The sequence below is a fragment of the Delphinus delphis genome, chromosome 4, assembly GCF_949987515.2.
Source record: "Delphinus delphis chromosome 4, mDelDel1.2, whole genome shotgun sequence".
Classification (NCBI taxonomy): domain Eukaryota; kingdom Metazoa; phylum Chordata; class Mammalia; order Artiodactyla; family Delphinidae; genus Delphinus; species Delphinus delphis.
Window position 1 is genome coordinate 72,237,919 of NC_082686.1, and position 22,517 is coordinate 72,260,435.

Genomic DNA, 22,517 nt, shown 5'->3' on the forward strand with positions numbered 1-22,517 from the left:
GTGTTAGGGCTTCTGCCTTGGCCAAGTTGGAGAACAGGGACCAGATTTACTTTCCCACTTGAAACAACCAAGAAATAGACAAAATATATGAAATAATGGAAAAAATAATTGCATATCAGGCAGTGAAGGCAGTGATATCTTAGAGATGGGAAATAAATAAGGTTAGCCCTTCAGTTGTCCTAGCTTTTTGCATGAGAGTTTTCAGGCTGTAGTACAGGGAGGGTAAACCCAAGCAGAGCCTGGTGGGCTTCTTGAGTTGAGGAGATAAAGGTAAGATTTGGGAAAGACCAAAGTCACTAGAATTCACTAGACAGTGTACCAGAGAGGAGAGAACTGCAAAGAGACAAACTGCAGAGATCCTTAGAGGTTCCCCTCAAGCACGTAGTTGAGTATTAATTAGTGCATGCACGTGAGGAAACTGCTTGATGCTGGGAAAAGAACCATATGAAAAAATTAGAGGTAACAGTGTCGCACACTGGCTCAGTTGTAGTGCCTGTTCCCACCAACCAGACTAGGAAAATCCTCGTAATTCACTGGGCATTGGATAGATTAAACAGAAGAACTTTTTCTCAGTAGTGGGGAATACTAAGCCCTAGACTGCACATTGCTTCAGTCCTGCTTAACAAATTTCAAAACCAAGACCTTCCAAAAATCAAACTGTTGCAAGTAAATTTACTGCATTCAAAACAAAGCTCAAGAATATTTATAGGAATGCAGGAATATCTAGCACCCAAAAAGATCAAAATGTCTTGACTCTGATAAAAAGTTTGCAAGGATGCGGGAAAATATGACCTGTAATGAGGAGATCAATGAATCAGTCAAAACTGATGCAGAACTGACCCAGATATTAGAATTAACAGACAGGCCAAGAAAATAGTTATTATAACTGCGTTCCATATGTTCAAAAAGGTAAGTAGAGAAATGGAAGATATATGAAAGGACAGTTGACCTTTTAAAGATTAAGACTACAAAGTGTGAGATGGAAAATATTCTGGATGAAATTAATGGCAGATCAATGCAGAAGAAAAGATTAATGAACTTGAAATCATAGCAATAGAAACTACCAAAAATATAAAAGAGATAAAAAAAGAAATGTAAAAAGTGAGTAGAGCATTAGTGAGTTGTGGGACAACTTCAAGTGGCCCCCACAGTAAGTGTAACTGGGCTGCTTCCAAGAGACGTCTGCACCCCTGCATTCATTGCAGCACTGTTTACAATAGCCAGGGTATGGAAACAACCTAGGCATCCATCAATGGATAAACAGACAAAGAAGTGTGAGAGAGAGATATAGATATGAAAATGAGAGCTATATATAAATGTGTATATACATGTGTGTGTATGTGTGTATATATATGTGTATATACACATAAATATGTATACACACACACACAGTGGAATGTTATTCAGCCATAAAAAAGAAAATCCTGCCATTTGCAACAGAACACATGAACTGTGAGGGCATTATGCTAGGTAAAATAAGTCAGAGAAAGACAAATATTGTATGATCTCACTTATATGTGGAATCTAAGAAAAACTGAACTCAGAAACAGAGAGTAGGTTGTTGGTTGCCAGGGGTGAGAATGTGGGGAAAATGGATGAATGTAGTCAAAGAGTACAGACTTCCAGTTATAAGATGAGTAAGTTCTGAAAATCTAATGTACAGCATGGTAACTATAGTTAACGATACTGTATTGTATACTTGAAACTTGCTAAGAGAGTATACTTTAAAAGTACTCACCTCACACACACACACACACACACACACACACACACACACACACATAAAGGTAATTATGTGAGGTGATGGATGTGTTAACTAATCTTATTATGGTAATCATTTTGTAATATATACATATATCAGATCTTCATGTTGTACACCTTAAACCTACACAATGTTGTATGTCAATTATATCTCAGTAAAGCTGGGGGGGAGGTGTAATGGGAGTCCGAAAGGAGAGAGGAAAGAGATGGAGATGGAAAAAATATTTGGAGAAGTGATGGCTGAGGGACTTCCCTGGTGGCCCAGTGGTTAAGAATCCTCCTTCCAATGCAGAGGATGCGGGTTCAATCCCTGATTCGGGAACTAAGATCCCACATGCCACGGGACAACTAAGCCTGTGCACCATAACTGGTGAGCCCGCATGCCTCAACTAGAGAGCCCGTGTGCCACAAACTATAGAGCCCACGCTCTCTAGAGCCTGCATGCCACAACTAAAGAGCCCATGCACTCTGGAACCCATGTACCGCAACTAGAGAGAAGCCTGCGTGCTGCAATGAAGAGCCTGCGTGCCATAACGAAAGATCCTACATGCCACAGTGAAGATCTGGTGTGTCGCAAGTAAGACCCAACGCAGACAGAAAGAAAGAAATAATGGCTGAGAAATTTTCAAATTTGATGAAAACTATAAACCCACATATCTACAATGCTCAAGTACAAGAAATATGAAGGAAACTACACCAAGGTACATGATAATCAAATTGTTTAAAACAATGATAATGAGAAAATCTTAAAAGCATCAAGATGAAAAAACCACATGTAAAATACAGAGGACCAAAGATAAGAATAATAGCAGATTTCTTGTCAAAAATAATGCAAACAAGAATATGGAGTAGCATCATCTTTAAAGTATTGAAAAAAACCTGTGAATTTAGAATTCTGTAGCCAGTGAAAATACCTTTCAAGGTGAAGGTGAAATAAAGACTTTTTCAGACGTACAGGCTGAAAGAATTCATTACCATCAGACCTCCAATACAAGAAATGTTAGAAGAGGTCCTTCAGGCAGAAGGAAAATGATACCAAATGAAATCTATATGTACATCAAGGAAAGACTAGCACTTGAAATATAACTACTGGGTAAATATGACTTTTTTCTCTTATTATTTAAATTTTTCCAAGATAATTGACAAAAAATAATAACAATGTAGTGTAGCCATTCTTAACCATGTCTAAGAGTGAAATGAATGATAGCACTATCACAAAAGCTGGGAAGTGAAAAATGAAATACACTTTTGTAAGGTTGTTATACTAAATATAAGGCAGTTTAATATCACTTGAAGGTAGACTCTGCTACATTAAAGATGTTTACTGTAAACCCTAAAGTAACCACAAAAATGACAAAATAGAGTTGTAGTTAATATGCCAGCAAAGCAGATTAAATGGAACTATGAAAAACATTCAGTTACCCGGAAAGAAGGCAGAGAAAGAAGATAAAGGGAACAAAAAATAGACGTAAGATATAGAGAACAAGATGAATTAAACTTAACCATATCAGTAAGCGTATTAAGTGTAAATGTCTAAATATCTCCATTGAAAGTCAGAGATTTTCAGATTGGATAAGAAAGCAAGACCCAACTGTATGTTGCATACAAGAAATGAACTTTAAATTTTAAAACAAAAGATAGAACATGCTCACACTGATCAAAAGAAAGCTGAAGTGGCTATATTAATATTAGGCAAAGGGATTTCAGAGCTAAGACTATCACCAGTGCTAAGGAGGGTCATTTTGTTGAAGGGATCAACTAATCAGAAGGAAATAATAATCCTAAACATTTATGCCACTAATAACAGAGATTCAAAATGCACAAAGAAAAACTGGTAGAACTGTAAGGTGAAATAGATGAATCCACAGTTATAGTTGGGGATATCGGTACCCTTCTCTCAATAATTGACATAATAAGTAGACAGAAAATTGATAAGGATATGGAAGATTTGAACAAAACTATCAACCAACTTGACCTAATTAGCATTCATGGAACACTCCACCTGACAACAATAGAATACATGTTCTTTTTTTAGGTGTACATGGAATATTTACCAAGATAGATCACTCTAGGCCATAAAACAAGCCTCAATAAATTTAGAAGAATTCAAGATGTGCCAAGAATATTCTCTGACTACAGAGGAATTCAGTTATAAATAAAGAAGAGAAAGATCTCTAGAAAACCCTCAAACATTTGGGAACTAATTAGCATACTTCTAAGAAATCCATGGTCAAACGAGAAATCAAAAGGGAAATAAAGAATTTTGAGCTGAATGGAAATGAAAATACAAAATATCAGAACTAGTGGGGTACTGCTAAAGCTGTGTTTAGAGGGAAATTTGTAGCACTAAAATGCCTATTTTAGAAAGAAGAGAGGTCTCAGTCAGTGTTTTCAGCTAAGCCTCCTTAATCTATGAAAAGAAGAGCACATGAAACCAAAGTAGAAGAATATAAATAGTGAAGATCATAGCAGAAATAGAAAACAGAAACACAATAGGGAAAGCCAGTGAAACCAAAAACTTGTTCTTTAAGAGGGATAAAATTGATAGACCCTTAGCCAGACTGATTATAAAAAAAATAAGTACTGTTAGAATTAACATCCCTGTGTCAGAAAAGCATTGTACATTTCATTTTTATAAAGTTTTACATTTTTAGATTGTACAAGTTATTCAAAGATACCAATTACTGTGTCTTAATTGGGGAATGTTTGGGGTTGTTTTGAAAGAGCTCTAGCCTGTGAGAGAAAGATCTGTTGAATGTTACAGATATGGTACAAAAGTTTTATAGCTTAATTCATTTAACTTTGCTCTGGTGGTTTATGACACGTGTAGTTGAGTGTTGTCATGAAAAAGTATAGGTCCATGTCTGTTAACCAGTGCATGTTGCTCTAGGATTAATTTTTGATACATAATTTCAATTTCTTGATAACATTCTATTGCTATTGTTTTATCATGGTGAAAGTGGAATAATGAATTCTGACTTTTGTGGATCAGCGTAGAGTCACTGGACTTTTTGGGGTTGCACTGATGGTTTGGCACGTGTTTGGGAGATGTACCAGCATCTAGCTATTGTCTAGATCACTTTTGATTGTCAGGTTATGATTTTCAAAAATATTTCTCTATTATTTTGAATCTAAAGTGATACACATACCTGTAACTCTCCTGAGATTTTGATCACCTCTCAATTGGTATACCTATTTGTACATTTCCCCCTCTTCCCTATTGTAGCTAGGTGTCAAGAAATTCATAGCCTAAACTCCTGAGTCGGCTCCAGGACCTCAGACTGTTGCTTGTGGACTAGCTTCTGCTGGTTCTTAGTTGATCTTGGTTTAAAATGGATTTGGGTCTCTGTTGAGGTTCATTAAAAAGAAATTATCCCCATTTAAAATTTTGAGACATAATTCACATGACATAAAATTCACCCTTTGGAAATGTGTAATTTAGTAGTTTTTAGTATATTCATAAAGTTGTGCAACCATCACCACTATCTAGTTCCAGATATTTTCATTACGTGCAAAAGAAAACCCCTATAAGGCTGATTTTTGAGATTCAGATACCCAGAATAAAATTTTTTGAACCGTCACCAAATAATCCTTTGACCAACAGGGCCCTACCTGTTGTTCTGGCCCTACCAGAAGGCCGTGTAGCAATTTGCCTCATTTTCATTATATCCCAGCTTAAATTCATATTAAAAATATTCTCAATTTTTGGCAAGTGACCATATTTTTATTTCTATGGAAAAATAAGCAATAAACAAACAAAAATAAACAAAACAGCTCAATAATTAGAGAAGCTGAAGATCATAGTACCATCATAAATTCTAAATAGCACAATCAGGAATATACTTTATGTTAGTTCTACTTATTACACTTAATTTTCAACTAGATAAACATGGGCTATTTTATATTATTTAACCTAATTGAATAGGAGAGTCAGTTTGACCTGGCTTTGAATCTTGTCTCCTTTACTTACTAGCTACAGTATATTGTTTATCCACCCTGATACTTTGTTTGCTCATTTATATAATGGGGCTAAGAGTTCCTACCTGATAGGATTCTTGTGAAAATTAAAGGAGATAACATATATAAACCACTTGGTGAAATACCTAAGTACTCAAAGAAAGTTATCTTTATTATCTTGTCATCTGTGTTGACAAGATAGAACATTTGGGCTTATGTGTTATTTTGATTTGTAACTAGTTGTACCCAAAGAGAGTTTATTAATAAATTTCTAGCAGGAGGTCTCTAGTAAAATTCCTTAGGGGTTTGCTCTTACGATCCTCCTGGTCAACATTTTTATCCTTAGATAAAAATACAAAAGACACAGTTATCAAGTTCATAAATGTTACATTAATGCTGGTTGACAGATTGGGATTTCAATTAAATCTCAATAGCCTAGAAAAAATGGACTGTAGCCAGAAAGATAAATTTAATAGAGAGAGATATAAAGCCCTGCATTTAATTAGTAAAACATCAATTACTCGATAAAATAGGATGGGAGTTATTTAAAGTTTTGTGCAAAAAGTTCAAATGAAAAATATAGGGATGAATAGGCAGAGCACAGGGTCTGTGAAACTATTCTGTATGATACTGTAATGATGAATACGTGTCACTTTACATTTGTGAAAAATCCATAGAATATACAATGTAAAGAGTGAACCCTAACTTAAACTATGGACTTTAGTTAATAATAATGTTCATCAGTTGTAACAAATGTACCAAACTGTTGTTAATAATAGAAAAAACTCTGAGTGTGTGTGGGAGCTGTGGGGAGTATGTGGGAATGCTGTTATTTTCTGCTCAGTTTTTCTGTAAACCTAAAACTGCTCTAAAAAATGAAATCTATTAATTAAAAAAAATAGATAGTATATAGATATGTGTCACACTGAAATGAGGCTGCTAAAAAGCTAATGCAATTTTTACACCTAGAAACTGAAAAAAAAAAAAAAGCTAATGCAATTTTTGCTAAAGAAGGTAGTGTTGCTACTATTTCCTCTGAGTATTTTGAAAGGCAACTGATACGATGCATGGTTTAGACACCATGTCATGAGAAACCAAGAAAACTGCATATTTCTTTGGGGAGGAGAAAACTTAGTGGGGGCAGTGTGGTTGCCTTCTGATGTATAAGGGACCCTTAGTAAAACAGAGGACATATTTATTGCAGATATTGTAAGCATCAACAATTGGTGAATTATTATGGGTCAGAGCATCAAGTTTCTACTAATAAAAAAGGAATAATTTTAACAGTACATAAAGTGAGATGACTCAAAGTAATGAACTCCCTTCCAGTCATTGAAAACATTAAAATACTGGCTGGATACTTGATAAATACTCTCATTGGAACAGTGGTTTAACTTGATTACCTCTAGGTTCCTTATGGCTCAAGATTATATAATTCCTTGACCTTTACCAATAAGTTCTGTTACTCCTGTGATGAACAGAGAAGAAACAACATGTGAAAATATAGCACTTGGTATCACTGTCAAATAGAAGAATTAGAATGCTCGCTGTGGTGGGTAGAAGTTAATGCTATTTTTTTCTCTTTCCATAAAGAATCTAGAGAAAACTTGCATGTGTGTATGCATACACACACACACGAACACAGATTATGTATACAATGTTGATATACATGTGTATGTGTGTGCATATGTATATATGTGTGGTTTCATACATAAATATGTATGTAAGTGTATATGGATACGTTTGTAAGTTAGGGCTAATTTCTGCCACATGTGCAGTTTTACTTTTGGTGTAGAATACTTATTTTAAAATGTTTTTTACCATATTATTTTTTAAAAGAATCATTTACCATTTTTTCCATTAACTTTTTATGCCCAGTATGGAAAGAGTGCTGACCTTTGCTTAGACTTCCTGACCACAGTGCTCTATCTTACTCACTACCATCTTACTTCTGTGAAGAACAGGAAATTAGCAGAATGACACCAATCATTTTAACCCAATACTGGGTTAACTGTTTTTGTCATAGTTTTCATACTTATTGAATAATGCTATATTTATTCATGAAATTTCTTTTCTTGGTACCTGTGTAGTTACCTAAACAAAGGTTGATAAGGAAATTACATAGAAATTTTTATTATGGGGAAATTTCACACCCCAGAGTATAATTTCCTCAGTTTACTTTTAGTAAATGTTATTAAACACACATCATATCTTGTGTTTTCTACTTAAAGTTGGGGATGGAAGGGGAATGGAAATTGTTTATAAGGGGGGTGTTTTGACATTTTTGCTCATCTATATAACAATCTTCTGGTTTTATTTATTTTTTAATCTTCCTCATTCATTTCTTCTGGACTAATATTTGTTTTCTTTTTGACAGGCAGTGATGGTTTCAGAAAATTTTAATATAGAGGCTCCCAACTATTTGTCCAAGGAGTCTGAAGTTCTCATTTATGCCAGACAGGATTCACAATGCATTGACTGTTTCCAAGCTTTTTTGCCTGTGCATTATCGCTATCATCGGCCACATAGTAAAGATGGAGAAACCTTTATTGTGCTCAATAACCCAGATTTATTGATGTATTGTGACCAAGGTAAGGATTGCAAGTCTTTTTGGAGAGTTGAAAATAAAATTAAAGGTATAATGGTAAGTCTGAAGTCAAGGACGGTGATAACAAAATCATGTTTCTTTTTTCTTTCTTTTAAACTTTTTGATTGTAAAATAAAGCACAGATATAGAAAAACTTCACAAATATATAGTTTAGTGACTTATTAGAAGGCAGATACCCAGGTAACTACCACCCAGGTCAAGAAACAGAACTTTGCCAGCTGCCCGAGCAGCAGCCCCGGGTGTCCTGTCCCAATCTCCTTTCCTGTAAGAGTAACACACTCTCCTGACTTTTAATCACTTCCTTATGTTTTTTTATACTTTTATCACTCAAGTGGGCGTTCTTAGACACTGTAGCTTAGCCTTGCCATTTTAAAAAAATGTTATTTCCATTAAGTCTCTTAATTTACAGATTTCCCCTCTATCTCCTTTAAAAAAAAATTTATCTGTTGAAGAACTGGGATCATTTGAGACCCTATCACTGTTGGGGTTTGGGTGATTATACTCATTAGTTCATCTGACTTCTTTATTACTTGGAAATTGGCAGCTGGCTTGAGAGGTGTGATGAGATTCAGGTTTGATTCTTTTGGCCAGACTATAGGTGGTGATGTGATCTTTTATGAGTGGGCATATAATGTCTGGTTGTTTCTTTATTCAGCCATTGGTCCTTATTACTCCTTTGCTGCTTTCTGTTTCTTCATACTGATACTGCAGGATTTGTAGCTGTTAGTGCTTTGTGTCCACTCACATGTATTTTGGTGTTTAAGGGGGATACTTTATCACCTAGTTTTGTTGTAAAAGTTGTCTATGAGTTATTGGTTTTGTGTGTGATTGTTTTTTCTGTTTTTATGTGTGGATTTTTTTTTTGTGGCTGTGTTGGGTCTTTGTTGCTGCATGCGGGCTTTCTCTAGTTGTGGCGAGCAGGGGCTACTCTTCATTGCAGTGCGTGAGCTTCTCATTGCGGTGGCTTCTCTTTGTTGCAGAGCACGGGCTCTAGGCACGAGGGCTTCAGTAGTTGTGGCTCACGGGCTCTAGAGCTCAGGCTCAGTAGTTGTGGTGCGTGGGCTTAGTTGCTCCGCGGCATGTGGGATCTTCCTGGGCCAGGGCTCGAACCCGTGTCCCCTGCTTTGGCAGGTGGATTCTTAACCACTGCACCACCAGGGAAGTCCCTATGTGTGGATTTTAGTAAATTTAAAAACTATGCTCTCATCATTTTCAGTCTTCCTACAATCAAGACTTTAAGAAGCCCCTTTCAGATTTTGGTTCTTCGTGTCTCCAAACAGAAATCAGTAGCACTGTTACTAAAGATTGGCAGATAGAAAGTTTTTAATCATACATTTGCTGTCATCATATATTTCATGATGAGAAAACTTAAAAAGTATTCAACTATGTTAGCTTTGTTTATCCAACCTAGTTTTCTGTTTCTTTTCATGGTACATTTTACCTACCCTAAATAAACTTTGGAAAAGTGCTCCCTCCCAAGAGAGCAGCTGGGGTTCTGGAATTCATTTTTTTGGTCTGAGTGTTCTTTACATGAGTGTGTTTTCTCTACGGAAATTTATCAAGTTGTAGGTTTAGGATCTGTTTATTCTTCTGAGATATGTTATACTTCAAAAAAAGTTTAAGTTAAAAAAAAATGGCCCCTGGTGTAGTGGGATTTGTTAAGAAGTCATGCTCAACTTCTATGCAGTCTTTGTAATTTTATAATTTCCTAGCCATCCACTTAGAACAGGCTATTAAAATAGAACAGCACATGATAGTTGGGTCCAAATCATGTACATTGTGTATTAAAATATTTGAATACTCATATCCCAACATGAAAGACTGGCCTAGCCTCTAGTCCAGATCAGTTTTCTGATACGGTGTTCTACCACTTTTTCTCAGAGTTTCCAATTTTGAAATGCTGGGCTCAGTCGGAAGTGACAGCTCCTTGTGCTTTGAACAGTAAGGATAACTGCCAATGGAACAATATGAAATATAAATCAGTAAGTTAATATTTTATGTTGTTTTAGGTCATGCGGCCTCATATAAAACTCTTTCTATAATGTTTCTGCCACGTTTAAGGGATTAACATTTTATATTCTATCATAGAAAGCTGTTTTTTGTTTGTTTTTAATGTTGTTTCTTTGTTACTAATAGCAACAGTCATAGAATCATTTAATTTGGGGGATGGGGATTTAGAGTTAGTCCCAATGCCTCATTGATCCAGAGCTTAAGTATAGCTGATGGGCTTTTTAAAAGTGTGGAATGGTAAAGAAAAACAGTGGTGTGTCCATCTGATTTTAATCAATAAAACTTCACTTTATTTAGAACTTTTTATTAATTTTTGAGCAACAAAATGAATTAGTTGACTTTATTATATTACACAGAACAAGTGAAAAAAGGAAAGTAAAACTCTAAAGTTGTATCCTTTCAACTGTGGTTAAGTTTCTAGACAGTTATATTGTTATTAGAAATCTAAATCTAGGCTGTTTCAGGCCATTTTTGGTGTTTTAGCCTCCCAACTTGTTTTCAGTTATTAAATTAGGTAAGTATTAGTACTTCATTAACACTGGCTTTGTCTAAGGAGTCTGTAGTTTTCTACTTACCCTCTTGAGCTAACATAGTCTACTTTCCTCTCTTCAGAGTGGTAAGTCTTTGTACAACATATCTCTTTTCTTTCCCTCTTTTTTTCTGTTCTTTTGTTACTCTTTTAAGAGCTGCCTTTTAACTGATGCTTGTAGTATCTGAATTTCTTTGTTCCTAATTCTCTTTAAGGCCTGTTTTCTTTGGTTGAATGCCACAGTCTGTGTCATTATTTTTACAATTTATTTTTACAAAGAGTCAAATGAGTTTGCAACAAAAATAAAAAAAATTTAAAAATTTAAACTAGCAGACAACATAACTGTCAATCAGATAAATATAAAGCAGATTTGTTCATATGTGTGGATATTTGGATTTGAAGTGTTTTCCTTGTAGTTGCTTAGAAGTATGTTTACCAGCTAACTCAGAAAACCACTACTGACAGTGAAGCCCTACTGCAAAGCCTATTATTTTGTATTGGAGAACCTTCTTTGAACAGACAGTTGGAAAGATGTATGATTGTGCTAATATGTTATGCAACATAAATTTGCTTTTGAGATTTCTATTGCCATAGAGTACCTGGATTTTTTTCAAACTCTAAAGTACATCTGGAGAATTACATTTGATTTTCTTATGTGAATGAAGAGTAAGATTAGTATTTATACTATTTATGATGTATTGGTTTAAAAAATAGGTGGTGTGCATTGCTACACAATAAAAAATCACTCTATTAAAACATTTTGAATTCGGTTCTCTTTAAGACCATGTAACTTGAAATAGGTCATAATTAAGTACTTTGATTTTTTTCTTTGTTACATTTCTTGTTTATATATACCAGAAAAATAGGTGACCATTACTAAGATGGTGAACTGTACTAAGGCTTGTTTGAAAATGCCATTATTTGTAAGATGCTTTTAGATGGCACTTCGCTACAGACTGTGTTGGTAACTTTTTTTTTGCATGTGAAAGTGTAATCCATGCATTTATAAAAAGAAACCAAAAATAAAAGAATTCCCAAGTTACCTAAATTTTAATGTTTTTTAAAACTTTTTTTTTTTTTTTTTTTTTTTTTTTTTGCGGTACGCGGGCCTCTCACTGTTGTGGCCTCTCCCATTGCGGAGCAACAGGCTCCGGACGCGCAGGCTCAGTGGCCATGGCTCACGGACCCAGCCGCTCCGCGGCAATGTGGGATCTTCCCGGACCGGGGCACGAACCTGCGTCCCCTGCATCGGCAGGCGGACTCTCAACCACTGCGCCAGCAGGGAAGCCCCAAACCTATTTTTAAACCATAAAACTTACCAGAGTTTCTAATTGAACCCCTTATCTTCAAAACCAAATAGAAAATAGAAACCAAGTTGAACATAGGAGAACTTTTGTATTGCTAGTCAGTATTGCAACTACTTGGATGTTTTAAAAACAGTAAAGGACACATTCAATTGTGTAATTTGTGAATAACAAACGTAAAAAAATTTTTTTTGGCTGCATTGGGTCTTCGTTGCTGCACGTGGGCTTTCTCTAGTTGCGGCGAGCAGGGACTACTCTTCGTTGCGGTGCACAGGCTTCTCATTGCAGTGTCTTCTTTTGTTGTGGAGCAAGGCTCTAGATGTGAGGGCTTCAGTAGTTGCAGCATGCGGGCTCGGTAGTTGCAGCACATGGGCCCTAGAGCACGTGGACTTCAGTAGTTGCGGTGCATGGGTTCAGTAGTCGTGGTGTGCGGGCTCTAGAGTGCAGGCTCTGTAGTTGTGGCACACAGGCTTAGTTGCTCCGCGACACGTGGGATCTTCCCGCACCAGGGATAGAACCCGTGTCCTATGCATTGGCAGGTGGATTCTTAATCACTGAGCCACCAGGGAAGTCCTAACAAACTTTTAAAAGCTGTTTGAGGAGAGAAACAGCAAAACAGGAAAGAATGGATCCTTTAGTTTTATTGTTGTTTTAATGTTTTTCCTTTAGGGCTTTAACTTCTAGATTTTTCTGTATTCTAATATGAAACATAGTAAGAGGAAGTAAATGTTTTTATTGATTACAGAGGTGACATTAGGATATAGCTAGTATTTTTTAACAATATACTCAACTCTATGTAAAAAGCAGAAAAAGTCAAAGCTAATGAGAATTTAAGAATTATTATGGGAATTGAGTCTTGAGTTCTGTTAAATTAACTGAAATGTTGAATTTAAAAGAATCATTCAAATAATAATGTTATATGTAGTATAGCAATGGCTGAAAGATATTTAAAAGAAAAAAGAAAAAGTTAAAATTAAAAATCAAAGAAGCAGTGGTTTCACCTTAGGACATTAATCTTAAATGTCTTTAACTTCTCTATCCATCTCTCTCCCTAGGTATATAAGAATGCGAATCTACAGGTTCCAGTGGGACTGACCATACATACCTCTTTAGTATGTTCTGTGACTCTGTTTATTACCATCTTGTGTTCTACTTTAATCCTTGTGGCTGTTTTCAAATATGGCCGTTTTTCCCTATGAGTTTTATGTAGTTAAACGCTTTCCATAAACCTAAATAAGACCTATTCACTTGTGACTAGAAGTGTTCTAGAATTGTCATTACTTTTTTCTTTCATCTTCATTTATGGCTAATATTATGTTTACTAGAGGAAATTCTGGATGATTCTCAGCTAATTTCAAAATTCAGTGCTCTGTTGTGTCGACCTCTCATAATCCTCAAGCATCAAGTGCCAATAGAGGAAACTTAATTCTGTTAAATTAATATTTATCTTGTGAGAAGGGACTTTATCTTCATTTGTGTTATAAATGAGTACTTTATGTATTAGAGACAAATTATCGCTAAAAATTGAGAAAATTGTTATGAATAAAATTAATTTGGATGAATCAGAGTTTATTTGAATATTAATTTTATGAGAATATTAATTTATCTAGTGTTTCAAAGAAAATCATTAAACTAGGACAGCTAAGAAATTATTAATATCAAAATTGATTTTTCCTTAAAGCATTTCCATTCTCCTTTTCTATTTTATAATACTGCTTTTGAATATATGAATTGGCAAAGGGCTTGATGAAATTAAGATTAAAGTATATTTTATTAAGTTGTACAGTTACAAAACTTTTTTGAATCTTTGGGTGATTTTTTAAAAAACAAAAGGTCTTGATTTACTGTTTTTCTTTGTAAAAATTAGAAAATAAAGTAAATGCCATAAGCTAATTAAAAAATAGAAGGGCAAGCATGTTCCGAAACAGAAGCCAAAAAACTGGGGTATGTTGGCATTGTTTGTTTTCTGTGGCATAATGGGATATGATGTACTTTATATATGCTATCACTGGTTAATTTCCTAAAACATTCTGGTGTTTTTCTGGAATAAATCTTTTATAATTTGCCACGTATAGCTTGACCTACTAATAACAGTTCTTTTTTAAGATGTGTTTGAGAACTTATGTATTGAGAAAGGCAACCCAATGCCATAAAGCAGAAATATTAGAGATCTTTAAAATGATGAAAATTTCAACCCAGTCTTGCTTCATAGCTGTTTAGTATTTTCTTATAAGACAGAATTCCATGTTTTCCAGGCATTTTTTTTTCACAGTGGGATTAATATAGTGGCTTGAAATAGAATTATATGTCAGTAAAAATTCAGTAACATCAACAACATTTTGGAATATGGTTAGTCAGGTGGGGGAACACGGTACTATATTTAACCTCTTAAGTGTGTGTGTGTGTGTGTGTGTGTGTGTGTATTTTCTTTTGCACATCGAAGCCAAGTTCCTCAGTATTTAAATGTTTTTAAGTTAATATTTGAGATTGTGGCTTGGAACATGATTCAGCCATTTTTCTCATTTATACAGGTATTCAGAAATGTAATAAAAATGTGAATGTGAGTGAAGATACTTTGATATGACTTTTCTTGCCTGATAAATGCTTGCAGATGACATCACTTTTAACATAACAGCATTTCTGGTTTCGAACTCTTTGTATTATCTTCTTTGGATACTTAAGAAATGAATAAGCACTTTATTTTTTAAATCAGTTTTGTAATTCTGTGTATGGTCTTTTTTGTTTATAGCCAAGAAAATGGGTATTGTTCTCCTGGTCATTGTATTCCAGTATTTGTTCCACTTCTATGGTTTATTTTTCTTAAAAGTATCATGTAATGTTCTTTGGATGAAAATAACAGACATTCAACTAAGGGTGGTGGTGGGGTAGAGATTGGTGTGTGTGTGTGTGTGTGTGTGTGTGTGTGTGTGTGTGTGTGTGTGTGTATCTCAGCCACTCTACTAGGAACTTAGATTATTTAGCTAGATCTCATGGAGATCTAGGTAGTTGAATATAGGGTTTGGTAGGCTGTGAGAGAATGAAATAATATAGAGAATTGTCCTAGTCAGTGATAGGATGGTAGGTTTAACTGCCTATCTGATTTCTTGCACCTCAGACCTTACTTCCGGGATTACCTTCCTCCTGAAGTATATCTTTTTAAGATGTTCCTTTAGTAGGTCTCTGTGGTTGGTAACATCTCTGTTTCTTGCCTGATGATATCTTTATTTCACCCTCACTCTTTTTACTGATAATTTAGCAAGATATATACTTCTAAGTTTAGTTATTTTCTCTTGGTAGTTTGAAAATATTTTTCCATTGTCAGATGGCACACATTGTTGCAGTTGAGAAATCTATGCTAAATTTAATAGTTTCTTTGTAGGGGGTGTCTTTTTTTTCTGGTTTCTTTATCTTTGGTATTCTGCAGTTTCACTTTGATGTGTTTGAGAAGATTTCCTTTACTTATCCTGTTTGGGATTCACTTGCTTCCTGAATCTGAAGGTTGTCTTTAATCAATTCTGGAAAATTCTTAGCCATTATCTCATCATATACTGCCTCTTTTGTTTTCTCTTTTCACTCTCCTGAACTTCTTATTAGGCAAATGGTATACCTTCATAATCTATCCTCATGTCTCTCAGTCTTTCTTTCATATTTCCTCTGTCTTTGGGCTGCTGTCAGTAATTTCTTTAGATCTGTCGTCCAGTTTATTAATTTTCTCCTCAACTGTGTGTAATCTATTTAACCCAAACATTGGCTTTGGTTTCAATTATTATATTCTTTATTTCTACAAGTTCTACTTGGCTCCTTCTCAAAGCTGCTTGGTCATTTTTTTAAAAATAGTATCTTGTTTCTTGTTTAAAAATAGTATCCTGTCTTACTCTGCTTAATCATTATAATAAACTTATTCTATATTCTGTAATCAATAATTCCAGTATCTAAAGTTCATGGGCTTCATTATTCTGTTTATGGTTTCTGTTGATTCACTCCTGGCTTATTTTCTCAGATGTATTATATTTTGGGTGTTCATGTTTAACTTTCTATAGCCTGTTTTTGGAAATCCTTTCAGTCCTGTGTTGAGAGTGAACCTGTACAGTGAAGATTTGTGTTTGTTTCTTCCAGGCCTCCAAGCATTACCAGCCTGGGACATTTTCTTGACTTCAAGTTTCCTGGGCAGTGTAGGTACTATAAATTTGAACTTTCAAACCCATGTGAGGGAAAGTTTGTGGTTACGAATTCTAAAGGGAAAGTTTTTATCCCCCCGATGCCAAAGTCCAGGCTAAAACTTACAAGTATCTGCATATTGCCCTGGGTTGGTCCAGGGGATTTTTTTTTTTCCAGTCTATTCTTAGAGGGAATAGCCCTTTGAGTTTTCCAGCCTTGTGCAGGATTATAATCCCAACACCTTCTACAGGCCCAAGGCCTTGTCTTTGGTCTCTTGTCTCCTGTGCAGCCAGTAAAACCATAGATTTTTCTGAGATAAGTAGGTTCTTTCAACATAACACAATAGGCTTCACTGACCTGGTTACCACTCTGGTTTCTTGCTCCCCCCTTTGGGTTGAATGTGGAGTTTGGAAGACTATCAGATGTATTCCTCTTTCTTCCTTGAAAGCTTAGTTATGCCTTTGAAAGGATGTTCTATTTTATCCAGCATTTTGTGTGTTTAATAGTGGGACTGTTTTTCAAGTTATCTAATACTGTGCCATATTGCTCCTTGAATCCCTTCTCTCGTACTCTCCATATCAATTGAGTTTTTCGCTCTACATCTATCAATAAGAACAATCTGGCTACTACCTATCTCCACTTCCACAGCTATTGCTCTAGCATCAGTCATGATTAATGCCTCCCTAGTTCATTCCCTTCTATTCTTGCATCTCAGTACTCCATTCTCCATGTAGCAATCTAGAGATTTTTTTTATTTTTTTAATATATTTATTTATTTATTTTTACCTGTGTTGGGTCTTTGTTGCTGTGCGCGGGCTTTCTCTAGTTGCGGTGAGTGGGGGCTACTCTTCGTTGCAGTGCGCGGGCTTTTCATTGTCGTGGCTTCTCTTGTTGCAGAGCACAGGCTCTAGGCTTGCAGGCTTCAGTAGCTGTGGCATGTGGGCTCAGTAGTTGTGGCTTGTGGGCTCTAGACCACAGGCTCAGTAGTTGTGGAGCACGAGCTTAGTTGCTCCACGGCATGTGGGATCTTCCCTGACCAGGGCTCAAACCTGTGTCCCTTGCATTGGCAGGCAGATTCTTAACCACTGTGCCACCAGGGAAGCCCTCTAGTGATCTTAAAGTGTAAACCAGGTAACATCACTTCCTTACTTACAACTCTTTAATAACTTCTTGGAATAAAGTCCAACATCCTTACCTGTCATTTAAGATCCTTCCTGACCTGAATCTTGTTTTCTCCCACTATGCTACTCTTCTTGCACTAAACTGCAGTTACACAGGCCTTCTTAACTGACCTTAGCAAGTTCTTTTCTTCCTCCTTCTGTCTGGGAGCTTCTCATGGCTCTCTCTTTCTGTTCTCAGCTTAAATGTCACCTCATTAAAGATGCCTTCCCTGGCCACCTTATCCAAAGTAATCATCCTAGTTTTTCCCTCATACCAGATATCACTATTTTAATTATTGTGTTTTCATATTTGTAAGTTCCACAAAGACAAAGTGACTTGTATTCACCCTTGTATCCCTGATACCCAGCAGTGTCTGGTACATGTTAGACACTGAAATACTTGTAGAATTAGTGAATACATTAATGAACTCCTCCATGGATAAAACATAGAGGCCTTAATTTGCAAGGAGGTGGGGCTTAATTTAGCACCAAAGTATATTAAGAGCTGTAGGTAAAAAGCAAAATGGATAGAGGATGAATTCCCAGGAACACGTATCCTAGAGCAGGTTCATATAACAGGAATCGTCTTTCAGCATCTTTGGTTGGCCACAGACCTGACTGGAGGCAATGCTGAATTACATGAGGAAGTGGCGGTGTCTCTCAATATGAAGAATACCCAAAAAAGGCCGGGGGGTGGGGGGTGGCGGAGATAAGTAGTACACATCTCCAAACTACAACTCCCAGCAGGCCCCGCGTGAACCCGCCCACTGGGAGGCGGTGCCCGTCTCCACCCCGTGGAGCTTCTGGCTTCGGCCCCACCCCTCCCCGCTCCGCGCCGTAGCCCTCCCCCAGGGTTGTGGCCACGCGCAGCGGCGGCGGTTGTTCCGCTTCCCCTCTGGCCTGGGCCGTCGCCATTGCCGAAGGCTCCCTGCACTCCCTTCCCGGTGCCCGCGGGGCTCGGCTGCCGCACGGCCTAGCAACAACAGCAGCTGCGCTCCAGCGCGGTTCCTCTTCCCGCCCCGCTTCCCTTTCCCTCCCCTCCCCGCCCCGTGTCGCGCGCTTGCTCGGGGCGGCTCCTGAGCCCGCCGGGAGCTCGGCCGGAGGCTCCTCGCTGGGGCGGGGATCTTTCCTCGCCTGGGGTAAGTGTGCAGACAGGCCGGGACGCGGGCCGTCGCTCTCCTTCCTTCTTTCTCCGCGGCCTGGCCGGCGCGAGCGGCCCGGGGCAGCTAACCTGCCCCGCGCGGGGCTGGGAAGCCGCCACCTGCGTGCCTGGAGCCGCAACTCTTGGGGCGGTGGCTCATTGTCTGCGCCCTGCGGCTGTTTTCTTCCCCGACTGTAGTCTGAAATGGGAAGCTTGCTGGGTTGGTGAGGTCTAACTCTTCCTGGACCCGGCCCTGCCCTGAACCCTGTCGCGCCACAGTCTGCCCTCTGTTGATCTCCCTTCCATCGCGTTTCCACCCTCCTTTTCTTCATTTACTTTTGTGTTGTACAAAACGTTGCGGGTTTTATTCCTCGATTTTTCGTCTCTTACAGAATCCTAGCCCCTCTTTGCTGTCTCTTTGGTCATCCCAGTTTCTTTGCTTAGGCATACTGTCTAGGGTCCCTTTACTGTTTTCTAAACTACAATCTGTGATCTTTCCATATTCCGCGTTAGTAGAAACGAATAGTTTTCCGAGGGTTTGAGGGCCTCCGCTTAAGAAAAGAACTTTCGGATCTTCTCGTGATTCCTGTTTGATCTTCAGCCAGGAGGTGAATATTTGCTTCTTTAGGTAACTTAGGTGAAGGTTGGCTTTCCCCATGTTTGGCTTTCTTTCAAACAACATACACAATATGTTGCCGAATATTCCTCAGTGGACTCAACCTTTTGACTAATTCTTTAAAGATAGAGTCATCCAAGAACTGAAGAGTAGAAAGTAATTGCCATTGTCGTCAGACGTTGTGGAGTTGTACTGCCAGTCCTTGTATCTTATCTTTAATGGGAATTCTCTGGGCAGTGCGAGCGTGATTTCTTTCTCCTTGATAAATAATGCTAACTCCCATTGGTATAATTATCTCAGTTTTATTTTACAAGTGATCTATAGTGCTTTGTTTTCTTTTTAAACCTCTGTAAAAAGACAATCAAAATGGTTAGGCCTAAAATTAGACTACGACGAGCAGTGTTTTGGATCAAGGTTGTGCACGTCACGTTTTTTCCCCTGCTCTGTTTGACTCTTCCGCTCTTGTAAGTAGGCAGGATATTGAAATGTAGAAGAATTTGCTCTGGGGGTTTTGTTTTTGTAGGTTTATTCAAAACAGTAACATTAAATAAAGTTAGATTGGGATGAAGGCAGTGAACGGTAATTTTTAAAGCAGGTTAGAACTTGTCAACTTTGCTAGGAGCTCTGTGGCATTTGTAAAACACACTCATAATCACTTATATATATTTTGTATATATGTATGAAAAAAAAATATATATAAATGAAAAGCTTTGTTCATGTTATCCTATTAAGGGTGTTGATTTAAGTTAACTCTTTCATCCTTAGCTTTTAAATCTTTCTAGTAATTAATTAACCAGAAACAGTGATTTACATTATGAAAAATGAACCTTAAAATGTTTCTGACCTGTAATGTATGTAGGTCTTAAACCCACTTTCACGTTTTGGTGAAAGAGGTTGACCTAAATTCAGTGAATTCTGTGTTTTCACTTCAATACTGTCATTTAGGTAGTGTCAGTTGTCCTTAATTCAATGAGAGGTCTTCTTGGCCTAAGGGGTTAAGGTCTAGAAATGTTGGAGTGTGAAACTAGGTCTGTTGATGTCAGCTTCTCTGCCAGTTCTTTCTACAAACAGACAGTTTTACTGAGGAAGAGTTCTGGGTATTCTGCTTCTCTTAGGACCTCGATTCTGGTTTACAGTTATTCAAAGAGAGAGTTATTCTTCTGGACTTTGTGACATTAAATACTAGCCTTGAAAACCCAAATTCATAAAGTAAGTTTGTGGTTGGAGTCTATCTACTAAACAAATGAATAGGGGTTCCTATGATTCTCTGATCTTTATGAAAGGGCGATTTCCAAGTAGACATGGTTAACAGTGGTGTATCTTTTCAATTGTACTTTTTTAAAGAGAAAACTTAGAACTTGTTCAGGTAGCTAAAGATAAACTTTCAGTTTTTCTTTTTAGAAGAGAGAGATCTTGTTCAAATAGCTAGGGATGAAATAAATAGGTAGGTATTGTTAAATTCTTCCTATGTTTAATCTGTCAATATTGATTATTCTAATATTTGAGTATAACATTTGTTTTGGCTTTCTGAATTTTCTACTTATGATTAAAGTGTGAAACTGCACCTTTTTCAAGTCTTTAAGGCTTTGGGGTTCTGATCCATTTGTTTTCAAAAGCCCTTCCAGTTAGTTAGAGGGGTAATTCCAGACTAATCAGAGAGGGTGTTAAGTTACTTGCGAATTGTCCCTGGTATCCTTTTTGTACCTTGGTAGAAGCAGAAAGAGATGGAAAAAAATAGCCCCTGTTGCCTTGAAGAAATACTGATTATTTTCTTCTGTGACCAGAATTGAGTTTCACTACTTCTTCGTTTTAGGATCACTAACCTGAATAAGAGTAGTCAGTCTGAACATTCATGCTGGATTTCAGAGGTCTAGCCTCTTATCTTTGAGGTACAGTAGTACTTGTCATTCCATGTATCACAAGTGGTGAGGAGCTGGAGACCTGGGTTTGAATGCTGGCTCTTCCATTTCACCCTGGGCAAGATACACATTCTTTTCAGGCTTGTTTTTTTCATTTGTAAAATGAGGATTAATAATAATATAATACACATTTTATAGGGCTATTTAGAGCAGATGAGATAATGCAGGGAAAAGTACTTAGCAAATGAAGTGTTTAAGTGATTAATAAATGTTATTAATATTAATGCTAATAATATTAATAGTTAATATTCCATTCGAAATAGGTTTTATATTTAATTGCTTCTACAGCAAATATTATACTTCCAAATGTAGATTTAAGACTGCTTTCTGAAAGTGGTTGGAATCTCAGGGCCAAGTTTCTGAGACCATAACTGTTAAAAATTACTTTTCAGGAAAAAAAATAATTCCATCACTGAAATAAGATACAGGTTTTTTGAATACATGTTTCTCAGATTTTAAAATAGGCATACTTCTCGTAGAAAATTTAGAAAGTGGTGAAAGCTATTAAGAAATGGGACAAAAATTACTATACAAAAATCACTTAGCCCCCAGAGATAACCATCATAACAGATGAGAATAGTGCCTTTTTTCCTTATTTTTAAATTAAATTCCAAAGATAGTCAGTACATGCTTATTACAGAAGGTTCAAGCAAGTCAATTATTTAGAGTAGAAAGTGAAAATTACTTTCCTTACTTTATAGTCCCATTCCTTACAGGTACCCACTGTAAACAATTTTGTTTTCTTTATGCAATTAGAAATAAGCACAGTGTGTATGTAGTTTTACCTTGATTTTCTTTTTTAATTAAAAGAATCTAATCATTATGAATTCGTTTCCATCTCAGTACTTGTAGTTAAACCTCATGTTTTTTTGTTTTTTGCGGTACACGGGCCTCTCTCACTGCCGCGGCCTCTCCCGTTGCGGAGCACAGGCTCCGGACGCGCAGGCTCAGCGGCCACGGCTCACGGGCCCAGCCGCTCCGCGGCATGTGGGATCTTCCCGGACCGGGGCACGAACCCGTGTTCCCTGCATCGGTAGGCGGACCCTCAACCACTGCGCCACCAGGGAAGCCAAACCTCATGTTTTTAATAGTCATGAGATATTCCATTGTATGGTTTTACTTAATTATTCATGGTTATTTGTTATTTCCACTTTTGGGCAACTAAAACTGGAGCTTTGGGCCTCTGGTTGAGGGTCCGCCTGCCGATGCAGGGAACACGGGTTCGTGCCCCGGTCCGGGAAGATCCCACATGCCGCGGAGCGGCTGGGCCCGTGAGCCGTGGCCGCTGAGCCTGCGCGTCCGGAGCCTGTGCTCCGCAACGGGAGAGGCCGCGGCAGTGAGAGAGGCCCGTGTA

General features: G+C 37.3%; 2 protein-coding genes across 3 annotated transcripts in view; both read left to right on the forward strand.

Annotated features, from left to right (window-relative positions):
- PIGX (phosphatidylinositol glycan anchor biosynthesis class X) overlaps positions 1-14,840 on the forward strand; it is a 28,762-nt gene extending 13,922 nt beyond the window's left edge. The window contains exons 5-7 of the mRNA XM_060010142.1: positions 8,096-8,309; positions 10,208-10,308; positions 13,225-14,840. Of these exons, the coding sequence (XP_059866125.1) occupies positions 8,096-8,309; positions 10,208-10,308; positions 13,225-13,368 (459 nt within the window). The 3' untranslated portion in view covers positions 13,369-14,840. The remainder of the gene's footprint in view (positions 1-8,095; positions 8,310-10,207; positions 10,309-13,224) is intronic.
- A 3,394-nt stretch (positions 14,841-18,234) lies between these two features.
- Positions 18,235-22,517, forward strand: part of PAK2 (p21 (RAC1) activated kinase 2) — an 80,262-nt gene continuing 75,979 nt past the window's right edge. The window contains exon 1 of one of the 2 annotated variants that reach the window (XM_060010882.2): positions 18,235-18,626. The gene's annotated coding sequence lies outside the window, so the exon portion shown is untranslated. The remainder of the gene's footprint in view (positions 18,627-22,517) is intronic. The other variant, XM_060010881.2, reaches the window with a different exon arrangement.